This window comes from Pteronotus mesoamericanus, unplaced genomic scaffold (assembly GCF_021234165.1).
Source record: "Pteronotus mesoamericanus isolate MK-2021 breed Mesoamerican mustached bat unplaced genomic scaffold, CSHL_Meso_final contig_82, whole genome shotgun sequence".
Classification (NCBI taxonomy): domain Eukaryota; kingdom Metazoa; phylum Chordata; class Mammalia; order Chiroptera; family Mormoopidae; genus Pteronotus; species Pteronotus mesoamericanus.
In genome coordinates this window covers 9,721,557-9,733,804 of record NW_026555265.1, presented here as the reverse complement: position 1 = coordinate 9,733,804, position 12,248 = coordinate 9,721,557, and the positions used below count along the sequence as shown (strand labels likewise).

Sequence of the window (12,248 nt, the reverse complement as noted above, 5' to 3'; positions counted from 1 at the left end):
TTCTATGTTGTGTCTTTAAAGGTGAAATCACACTTGATAACAGCATGTGCTTTCTTCTCTAAAGAAACAGTTTTCTTAAGTTATCAAATCATTAAATTGTGGCTTATTTATTTGGCCGTCATCCAAAGATGGTTCATGCCATCAGGTTTGACTTACAGGTGAAATAAAAGCCCATTCAGCATGGGGACTTGCAGAACTGTGTACATTTCAGTTCCACTCCTAATAGCGTAAAGCCAGTCAACAGTGTCAAGTGGTTGGGGGTTAGTAGATGGGAAGCAGGGGCATAGATAAAGAGTGAGTCATACTGAATGTCTGCTGTTGTGTAGACCGGTTGACTACAGATTGTCAGAAATGTTTCCATAGATTGGTCAGGCTGGCCCATGTATAGCTAGCCATGGAGTCTGGTCAGTTAACATTATGCCAGGGACACCGAGGAGTATCAAGATTTAGCAAACCTAATTATCTTTAACAGATACTTGTTTGTGCAGCCGAAGTCTTGAAGAGCAGGAGCAGGGATTGCAAAGCTCAGGATCTATAAATGAGTATTTACTTTATGGGAGTAAATATTTTACTGCTTTCTTATTCTCTAAAGCATTTTGGTGTTCTTTTCTATATTTGATTAGTGGGTAAACTCTGTTATTGGAAAAAAAAGTGTCTGCTCTGAAAAGTGATTTCAAATATTGCAAAAGAAGTTCGCTTTACAGCTACAAAGGAATTTCTGGTAACAGTTGTATTATATGCATCATAGGCAAAATAGGTCATTTGAAGCTCTCCATCCTAGATCAAAAAGTTTTCAAAATCTATAGACATGGTTGATAAATAAGAATCAGGGCAAGGAATTAATGCTTGATTTTCATCACTCATTTTCATTGTATCATGTCACCAATAATGCTAATATATTTTAAAGCCATCAGTCAAAACATAAATACTATAACAGCTTAATTTGGACTAAATATGTTTTAAGCATATACATTATTTATGAGCTTGCTACTTGCTGGAAAATTGATGTGAATAGGAGAAATCCAGAGAGTTAGATGCATTTTCTTGCAGTTTACTTTCTCTCACAGCCGGCAGCTGGTTTTAGGATTCCAGGTGGTACAGCTGAAGAACATAAATGTGCTTTAGGGAATTTTTTCTGGGAATAATAAATTAGGGAAGTTATAGTCAAATCCCAGGTTTTATTTCCTTTGCTGAAATCCTAGTTTTGGTGAACTCACGTTAGGAGAAAATTGGCATCCCAAGTCTTGGCTCTGCCACCAGTTGGGTGTATGTGACTTTGACCAAGCCATTTACCTGGATTGCTCATGTTTTCTATATTTTTAAATAGGGGTTCCAGGCTGAATACTTTTTAAGTTTTTTTCCCCGATAAAAACAACGGATTTTGAACAATGGTTCACACTTGAGGAAAAATGGGAGAACAAACACTGTGAAGTCGTTGATAGGCCTCTAAGCTCCTTCTAGCAATTACTTCATCTATGAAAGAGATTAATGTTTGATTTTATGCACCTCTCAGGAAGAGTGAGGGTAAATTAGGGACTAATCAATCATACATGTGTTTTTGGAGGTGAAATGTGTTGGCCAAGGGCCTGCCTGTAGAGAACAGTGGGCTCCTCTTTCTCAGCTTTAGCCTGGATGAGGTCCATACTTTCAGATACTTTGTATATGCTTTCTTACTTGTTATTAATCAAAACATATGTATACATAAATGTGTGTTATGTATAATATATATGTGTATATATACATACACACATACATATACACACATGTGTATTTATTTGTATTGCTGATCAGAACTTATGAGTCGATAGTTCATCCCAAAGCAAAGCGATGTGTTGTTTTACTTAACCGGCACAGTATTCCTTTAACAAATATGCAACTTCTGCTAGTATTTAAAAAAATATTTAGAAAGAACAGCTTGACAAGTTCCTTTACCAGTTTTGAAGAGTCAGTAGGACTTTTCAGTGAGCAGCCGCAGATGTTATGAAACCAAAGCAATGGTACAGCTCCTTTCCCGTGTCCGGAAAGGGTGGGCTCCGCGCTTAGCAAAAAGCCTCTGTGGAGCTCCAGGTCACAGCATAATGGGGCTCTGTTGGGTTGTATATTTTAGTGGGTGAGACCTTTTCCCACACCCTCTTCCTCTCCCCTTTTTAAAATTTTCTTATACAAGGACCTCCAAATTGGAGCCAAAAGGTAATAGCACCTTGAATTTCCACATGCTATTCAATAATCCCTGTCTCTCATCTACAAACCAGCAGGAAGACCAAGACTCCAAGAAGTAGGCATTAGGTGCTTAACCGTTAAGAGAAACGCAGGCAAACTTCATTTGTGAATTCAAAGTGTTGCCCCCTTAAGAAATTTACCATGAGGGCCAGAATGCACACAGATGGCCGAGGGGTTGTACTTGGTTGAACTGTCTTCATTTAGTCTCCTGCGCGCAGAGTAGCTGGGATGAGCGGCATTGGCACCACTTGGAAGTTCTTAAAAATGCAGAACGTCAGGCCCTGCTCCTCACCTGCTGATCACCAGGTGATTTAGAACACTTGTTCTTGACCCTGGCTGCATATTGGTAAAGGGAAAAACTTTAAGAATACTAATGCTTGGGCCCCACCTACAGAGATTCTAATACACTTGGTCTGGGATATAGCCTCAGCATTATGATTAACAAAGTTCCGTATGTGATTTTAATATGTAGCAAAATTTGAGAACCACTGAATTAGAATATATAGCGATACATACTGGAAGAAATTATCACACTGAATTACCTAAATTTTACTGTCCACACTCATTTGTTACCACCTGCTTGTTTGGGTGGCGCATGTTACTTTTTCCTGTAGTGTCCAACCCTGTTTCTCCTCCTATCACAACTCAGGTCTGACCCCAACTATCTTCAAGAAAGATTCACCTCCAATGCCTTCTTCCCACAGTTTCCCCTTCCTCCCCTGAACCCTGTATCACTTTACCTTAGCTTCCTTCCTGAACCTGTAACTTTGCACTTAATAGTCTAGTTATTTACAAACTTCGCTGATCCCTCCTCCTACTCTGCGAGCTCCCTGAGGACAGAGCCATGTGTGACTCTTAGGATCTAGCAAGTCTGAGTAGTGCGGACATAGAATGTGGATGGGAACAGAGGGGGCAGAAGGCAGGACAATCTGGCTGTGTTGTCTCTCTGCAAATTAGTCAGGTAAGATGGGCCCACAGAGACTGCATGGGTGGAATTTGGGATGTGCTGACATGCAGAAGAGAGCTTTACGGACCACATCAGAGGATGGGCAGCGCGGGTACAAGACAGATGTATCAGGGGGATGTCAGAGGGATGGAAGCAAGAGAGAAGAGATTATGTACAGTGAGCAAAGAACCTGGTTTTCTGAAAGAGGAAGGCGTGATGACCAGAAAGTAGAGAGAGGTGTGGAGTTCAGATTTCTCCGAGAATTTGCGGGGGTGGGGGTGGGGGTGGTGCGCATACCCTGCCCAGGCTGCTAGCACAGGCTGACAAGCTTTGCATGAGAGGTTGTCATTTAGTGAGTATGGCAGAGTTCCACACTCTCTCCAGCCTTCCTCCCGGGCTTCCCAGAAGTGGTGCCTGTCAGCCCTGAATGCGCCGGCAGCGTGCTTAGGAGCAGAAACGCAATCAGGATGCCCACTTATGTTCTCACCTGCATGCAGTTTCTCTTTCAGTGAATCTCTGCCTCTTACCGCATGTCAGTGCTGCACCTTGTGCCCATTCCACATTCATGCCTGGGATTCAAATCACATTTCTCCCGAGAACCTTGAGGTATTTTACAGAAGGGGAGCTTGATTTCCTGGAGGTAACTGTACAGGTAGCAATGGGAGCAGGAGTCAGCACAGAAGTACAGTGGTGAGTGAAGCCTCCAAGGAAGCCCAGGGAGGTGGCAACTGGACAGCGAGTGGACAGCAGACTATGTGGGAAAGGAACTCAATTTCGTTCAAGGGGTCCCAAGGTTCCAGAGCCTTGGATCCCAGCCATGGTTAAAAAACAATGCTTTTCATCACAACCTCCTCTCTGTAGCCTTTTGCCCCACCAAAAATATAGTGGCCACTTTTAGGCCCACAGAAAGCCAGATGTAGAACTAGCTTACAGGGAAAATCATGCAAGGCATAGTGCTCCCCATACCTTTTTATAGCTTAATTAAATACCTAACAGGAAGGCCTTCTGGGCCACTCCTAAGCATTGAGGAGAGGGACCCATTATGTATTATGTCAGAGACATTCTAAGAGGAACAAAGAATATAGTATTGGCTTTTTAAATTTGGGAAGCCAAGACAAAGATATCTTAAATTTTCTACTTACGGTCCAATAGTAAAGAGTAGAAAGGAAACATGTTTAAATCTCAGTTCTATCACTTGTTGGGTGTCCTAGTTTACAAAATAAGAACTGTGATGGCTACCCAACTGCTGTGTGTATGTGTGTGCGTTTATGTGTATATATGCGTGTAGATTTGAAAATGTGTAAATATATAAGGTGGGGCCTAGCACAGAGTAGGTACTCAACAAATGTTCAAATGTCTGTTCCCTCCTCACTTCCCCTACATTTGGTCCTACCATAGTCTTCTTAGACTCTCAGGGTCAGAGAGCCTTTACCCAAGGACAGATAGAAACCTTGAGAAGAATCACGGTTCCATGGAGAGCTGGCTGCTAAGAAGAGAATAGAAACCAGAGTCAAAGAAAACTGTGTGCGGTGTGGTTGTCTCGGTGTTGGCTGTTACAAACAAAGTTTTTGAGAGGCCAAATGCCCTGACTTAGAATTTTCCAATCTTAGCACACACTTATGTTCCTGACAGTGAACCCTCCCTTCATTGCTCCCCTCTTCCTATCTGCATCCCATTTCCTAACCAGCCTCCTCTTTACACTTCGGGATAACACAATTGGATGCAACCTTCACCTTTCTCTAAAGCCTGACTCCCTCCACCCCTTTCAGAGCTGAGAAGATTCAGGGTCAGCAAAATGCAATCTTCATAGTTCCTTGTATAAAATGTCTGATATAGGAACTGGACAGGGGCTTCCCTGTCATTATAGCCTAGCTGAGTGGGGCTTCACCTCATCCCCATTTTTTAAATGCCTGCAGGCTACCCTGACTATTTCATCTGCTTCTTCTCCCTGATCTTCAATGAAACAGAGGGAACAAAGCCTTGAGACTGGTGGGAAAACTAGAACAAACCTAAAGAGTCATCTAGCATTATGAGATCTGAATACCTGCTTCAGCTACAACTGGGCCTACAGGCTTCCTGGGCTTCCTGGGTGCTGAAGTGAGAGCCCAAAATGGGGCCGCAGTTCAGTCAGGACATGCCTTTCCCCCTCACCTGTGCATTGGGTGGCAGATGGCAGATGTTTCCCCACACTGCCAAAGGAGGGATTTTGTTTGTTTGTCCACTGGGCTTTGTACTGACTCAAGAACAAACCACCTTCAGTAGGAAAGGTGTTGCATTGTAGGAAAATAAATCAGTAGTTGAAACACCCAACATAGAGAGAGAATGTTGCCGGCAGTCTCCCTACTTGGATGTGTATTTCAGGTTCAGCGAATTTGCCACTTTCTTCTCAAAAACCTTTCCTGAATCCTCAATTAAACAGAGCTGCTCCTCCTCCGGGAACTCAGTGCACTTGACCTGCACCTCTCCTAGGACACCCAGCACTTTCTATCACAAATTCTGCTTATATAGGTAGCTTGTCTCTCCTTCCTGAGGGTAGAAATCATGTCTGATTTATCTTTGCATTTCTCAGTAAAGGCTTTTATGATAATAAATGTTTAAAACAGTGAGAAACAGTGACCGAAGGGGCATAAGGTTGATTTTCTCAATTAATATCTCAATTTGATCGCTATCTACTTCAACTGATCTACCCAGTCATGGAGCATAACCCAGTGAGAAATCTCCAGCATGAAACTTTGTAAATCACTTTTAACACATTTGATCAGTCACAGTACCTTCTCCATACACTACACAAATCTTTTTTTTGCATTTTGATTCTGTTTTTACCTTTCTTGAAATAATAAAGCATAATATGGTGAAAATGTTGCATATTTTTCCATCTTCAATATTAAAATGACTACACAAAAACTTACCAATTTTGATAAGTTTTTTTTTAACTGCTCATTGATATGACAGCTCTAACAGTATAATCTAACAAAATTGTTTCAAATGAAGTTAAAGACAACTAAGCACTACTAGAGCCATCCTATGGAAAAAAACCTAATGAACTCTTTGGTCAACCCAATTGTTATAACTAGTTTTTATTAATAATAATGTAACAACAATGACAATAGCTACAGTTTATAAAAGATTGCCTGGACAGAGTAGATGCACACTAATTATTGGCTTATAATAATTATTAGTAATAGTGACCATTATTAACAATGAACATATTGATCTTGTACTGAACTGGACTTTATTATTTTATATTATAGTCTTTTCAGAAGGTATCCAGCCATGTAATAGAAAAATAGAAACATTTATTAAAGATACAAGAAACATTGCACACAGGACAAAGATATCTCAGTCCCCTTCAAAGTAGGCACCTTGGGACCTCACACAGTTCTCTCAATCACCATCAACCACCCTATCATATTTCCCGAATCTCATTGATGTTCTGAAATCTCTTCCCTTTCAAAGGTGGTTTTAGTTTGGGGAAAAGCAAGAAGTCTCAGGGTGCCAAATCTGCACTGTAGGGGGGCTGAGTCACTTGGATGATTTGATATTTTGCCAAAAAATTCTGCATGAGATGTGATACATGAGCAGGGACATTGTCACCATGAAGCTGCCAATCACCAGTTTCCCATAGCTACTGACTTCTGAATCATCAAAGTAGTTTCTATGGAGGAGTGTTCAAGCTTAACACAAAATTTGATGCAGATTTGTTGCTCTAATCACTCAGTTATTTTGAATGTGATGGCCAAATAGTACACATGCTCACTCAAGGGTGTCTACTACCCCCACTGACTAGTATAGTGAAGTCATTATTGCTCAGGTACATGCATTCCAGTCCACTCTCCTTGGCTGCCAGGCTACATAAATTTTGTGTAATCCATTCTCATTATATTGACAATGGTTGGACTTTTTCTGGACAGACTGCATATATGTGTGTGTGTGTGTATGCACATTTAGATTGCTTTTTTCACTCATAAATAATAATCAGAAATAATCTGAATAAACACCTTTTGGTTCATATTTGATTTTTTTAAATATAAGTTTATAGGAAACCATTAATTTCATTTGCATCAACAGTACATGAGAATTCTAGTTTCCATATAACCTTGCCAAGCCTGGGTAGTATATTGCATATATTTTTTTTTATCTTATCCAGTCTAATGGCTTCTATGCAATATGAGGCAAGCCATTTTAATTCTGAGCCTCAGATTCCTAACCTGTAAAATTAATTAATGGGTATAGAATTCAGAAATGCAGTCGCATGTCCTAAAGTTTATATTGACCCCAGAGTCTGTTGCAGCTCAATATTTGAAGAATATTGAGAATAAGAAGAAATGAGAAAGGACTCTGGTGAAGCAGGACTGACACCCGCAGAGGAGAAAGGGATGCCTGACTGTCTGAGGGCATTTCTGTGGTAATGTTATGACTGTACAGAATGTCCTAGTGTTGGCCACACCTGTAAATTCCAATTCAGAGAGTGAAATGGGTAACTGAAATTCAAATTTGTGATCGTTGTCATTGGTGTCTGTCTTGCTAAAATGCATGCAGGGACCTGTGTGTGTGTTTTACTGATGTATCTTAAGCACCTTAGACTGAGCCTGACACGTAGTAAGGGTTCAATAATAAATGTCTATTGAATGAAGAAATAAGGTGAATGAAGCTGCCTGATGTCTGTCCAAGGCTGCACATTCTGGTAACCGGCAGGCCCTCCCAGGATAAGTGTGCGTGAGCTATCATGACTGAAGCCTCTCACACTCACCTCTTTCTGGCAACCACTCCTGTGTCCCATTGCACAGTCTTTCTGGTATGTTAATACCTTCAGCCCTGTTAAGATTCAATCTCCCCTACTAGAATCCACTTCACAGAAATGTTGCGTCTCTCAGCTCTGAACCACTATGTGTTGTCTTAATAAGTCAACTCATGGAGTAGTATTATTGCCAACTTCTTAGGGATAGTCCATTGCTTCTCCTTTGTACTGTCTACAGCAACCACATAATGGAGGAGCTGTGAATGTATTTGATGAGATAACATATAATTTAAAATATAGAACTGTTCATTGAGGGAGTATGATGTGGTCATTAAAAGCCTAGGCACTAGAGTCAAATCCTCATAGTTCAAATCTGGAGTTCACAAGTTAAGAGTAATTTGTCATCTTGAACAAGTTATTTGATTACACTGTGTTTGGTTTTCTCATCTGTAAAACACAAATAGGATGTACTTTATAGGATTGATGTGTGGATTAAATGAGTTAAAATGTGAAAAAATAGAAATAGTAAGTAAATATTATTATTTTGACCATTATTATTACCAGTACTAATCACTTTGAAAATTTACTGTGTGCCAGAACCCAAATGGATATTATCTCAGACAACCCTTAAAACAACTCTATGGCTAACTATTATTGTCACCCCTACCTAATGAATAAAGATATTGAACTCAGAAAGTTTAGTGATGTCCTAAAAATCATATAGCTAGTGAGTGGTAGAACTTGGTTTTAAATGAAAGTGTATCTGAAATATTCCCTCACAGAGATATTTTTCTTAACAGAATTTGAAACATCTACACTTTCTTTGACATTATAATTCCCAATATCTGATTTCTAGCCTTTTTAGCCATGCTTGCAACCTTAGAACACTTTTAAGATACTAACTTTAAATACATGTGAATATTTAAACATTCATCTACTGCTGAGGACCTAGTTTCTAAGGTCTCTTACCATCACCTACAGTGATTTTACTGTGGTTCAGCTCACCAGGCTCTGTATTTCCTCTACTAGGATTTTAGCAAAATCCATAAGTCAACTAAATAATTAAGTACGATTGACAAGCTACAGAGTGGCAAATGATGACCAAACAGACAATTTGCATTCTATGGAGTAGTCTTGATAAGTTTATAAACTTTATAATCTCATGGTGGCGGGGGGGAGCTTTCCTTGCAAGATCAAAATGTAACCATTTCAGGATTCATTTTCAATAAAATACGTTGAGATGACAGGAGCTCTAACACTGCAGAAGGGCCCTGGCACCAGCAACGGTAGCGACTCCTCTCTCGTGAAGGAGCTGGTTCACTGGGTGCCCTGTCAATGACCAATATCCTTATTGCCATTGACAGACTAGAAATTTAAACCTTTTCCGACACCCCTGGCAGGCAAAATAATGAAAACTGAAAAGCAATCTATTTACCAATGTCAACTCAGCCACTGTATTTGTGAGCATGATTTGCTATGCTATATTGGACAGATTTTTTTTATTTACTGTTGTTCAGTTACAGTTGTCCCACCTTCCCCCCATCTCGCTCCCCTGCCCTGCCCCCTACTCCCACAGTCAATCCCTCTCATTGTCCATGCTCATTATTTTTATGTCCTTTAGATATATCTTGCTTTCATGAAAATATACTATGAAATATTCTGTTATACCCTTTTCCAGATGAATGAGTTGTGGTATTTGGTACAAACTGTCTTTCATAGACAAGAGATTTGTTTTTCATTTTTAACTTATATTGTGTAGATTATGCTATTACAGTTGTCCTGATTTTTCCCCCTTTGACCCATTCCACCCAGCACCCCCTACTCCTTCAGACAGTCCCCTCACCATTGTTCATGTCCATGGGTCATGTGTATAAATTCTGCTCCATTTCCTATACTTTATGCTACATCCCCATGGCTATTCTGCAACTACCTATTTGTACTTCTTAATCCCCTCACCTCTTCACCCTTTCTCCCCCTCCCATCTGGCAACCATCTGATAACTAACTTCTTTTCTCTTGCTGCTTTTACAAGTCTCTCTTTACCTTTAACCTTTGGCCTTTTGATTATGATGTGATAGACAAGAGATTTAGATAGTGTACCAATAGTTAGTGTGTCCAGGAATTGGCAGAATGGTGTAATAATCAAGGGTCCCCAATGTCCCTTCTTCCTTCCCGTCAGTGGACACAGCTCGCATTACTGCCTGAGATCCGCCTCTTTGTCCCCAACCCCTCTGACCTCCCACAGCACACTGACCTGTGGAAAAATTGTGTTCCATGAAACTGGTCCCTGGAACCAAAATGGTTGAGGACTTCTTGGTGTATGAAGCTTATTTGAGAGGCACATTCAATGTTACTATGATGACATGGGATTGCACAGGATTCAAGTTGATGTTTGAAGGTCTTATTTTTCTCTTTAACAGGTTAATTATGTATGGCTTTGTGAAAGCTATGGTGTATGCTGGCCAGTTGAAAAATGGAGACTTCCATTTCACCGACTGTTTGTTTTTTGGTTCACTGATGTCGGCTACGGATCCAGGTAATTGCTCAAACTATATGTTTTCTTCTCTTTAAGAACCCAACATTTAAATTGAATGTTTCTCTAAGACCATCATCTGAGTCTACATAGTAATTTCTTATTCCTGTTTACTTGTAGTTGACATATGTTAGTGACTACAAAAGAGAAAAAAAAGAAAAGAAAAGAAAAACAGATGAAAATTTTAATAGCTCTCAAAAAATGGATCTGAAAGCAACTTCAGCATGGGAAACACTCTAAAATTTATTAGTTTCTTTCTCTAGAATATATAGCCATTTTGAGCTGCAGTCTTAATTTTTACTAACTTGCCTTCTTCCAAAAATGATCTATTGAATTAAATGGTAAAAATTGTTTACTATGAATTCTTTTCAAGCATATTAAAAATATGGATTCAAAAAATTGCCTACTTCCACTCAGCAATTATCAAATATAGCCAGTGTTTTTATTTATACCCACCTACACTTGTTATTTTTATCATTATCATTATTAGTTTGTGTAGTAGTTTTTATGAATTAAAACCGAAACAAGGGCTACACATTACAAATCATTGGTATGACATTGAGTCTCTTTTAATATATATGTTCCCCCTCCATCTTCTTTTTGCCTGGTCATTTATTTGTTGGGAAAAAAATACAATTTACCTTGTGGTTGAATTAAATGTGGTTCCTTATTTGCTCCTCCATCCTTTGCATTTCTTGTAAAGTGATAGTTAAATCTGGAGACCTAATCAGATTTGGTTTATTTATTTATTTATTTATTTATTTATTTTGACAAGAACACTTTATAGGTGTGGCTGTGCATCTCCATATGCACAGTGATTAATGACCTGGCTGTCAGAGGGATCCACCACACTATTGAACTGATACTCCAGCAAAGACCACCAGAACACACCCGAGGAACAAGATGTTTACCACATGTTGTAATGAGAAATGATGCTCTCAGAGGGTGTTAGAAAGAACTTATTATAGGATTTGGGATTATGCTTGGTGATTGTATTAGGGAGGGTTTAAGGAGTTGGGTCTTTGCTCTGGATTTGATGCTCTCAGGAAGCAGAAGTAATTAGTCATTGCAGTAAAGGTTATATAGAAGGAAGGAAGACAGGAATGAGCCCAAAGATACAATCAGTGACAAAGTAGTGGCCATTTATGGCCAGGATAGGGGGAGGTTTGGTCAGCTTTCCTCCTTTGGTAGTGTTCATCATTTGTGTTTCGGTGTGATTACACAGTCATCTTGTTTTTGTCTTGATCCATCATGGCTACTAATGACCTTGTCTGATGTTGTTCTGTGAAGTTATGGTCATCAGGGGAACACCAAGGCCCAGCTGATAGCAGCAGGCCAGCTGCCCATTGTCAGGAGCAGCTTTCTCTTTTTTTCTGTCTTAGCCCGGCCCTCTCACCAGCAGTATTGGCACCATGTGGTGGCTTGTTATAAAGGTAGCATCACACACTTAACCCCAGGCCTACTGAATCAGGTTCCAGAATTTAACAATATCTCCAAGTGATTAATATGCACTTAAAAGCTTGAAAATCTCTACATTTTAAAATTCCTCATTTTAGCTAATGGCTTTAATTCCCATCAATGCTTACTGCTTATTCCATTATATAACAGGGCTTATAAACTAGTGGTATGATAATTCTGTCCTACCTTTTGCATTTATTAGCTGGGACTCTCCTATAAAGAAGCAGTTTCTGTGATCAGCCATTTGAGTACATGTGATATTTGAACAAAAGAGCAGGATAAATGATTGATTCTTTCCCTTTATTTAGTAATTTTAAAAATAATGAGTTGTTTCCTTAGCGACCTCCACATATG

At 39.7% G+C, this 12,248-nt stretch overlaps 1 protein-coding gene across 1 annotated transcript in view; it reads left to right on the top strand.

The window, feature by feature from the left end:
* Window positions 1-12,248, top strand: part of SLC9A9 (solute carrier family 9 member A9) — a 507,378-nt gene that overhangs the window by 116,264 nt on the left and 378,866 nt on the right. Inside the window, exon 5 of the mRNA XM_054585160.1 lies at window positions 10,324-10,439. Coding sequence (XP_054441135.1) covers window positions 10,324-10,439 — 116 coding nt within the window. The remainder of the gene's footprint in view (window positions 1-10,323; window positions 10,440-12,248) is intronic.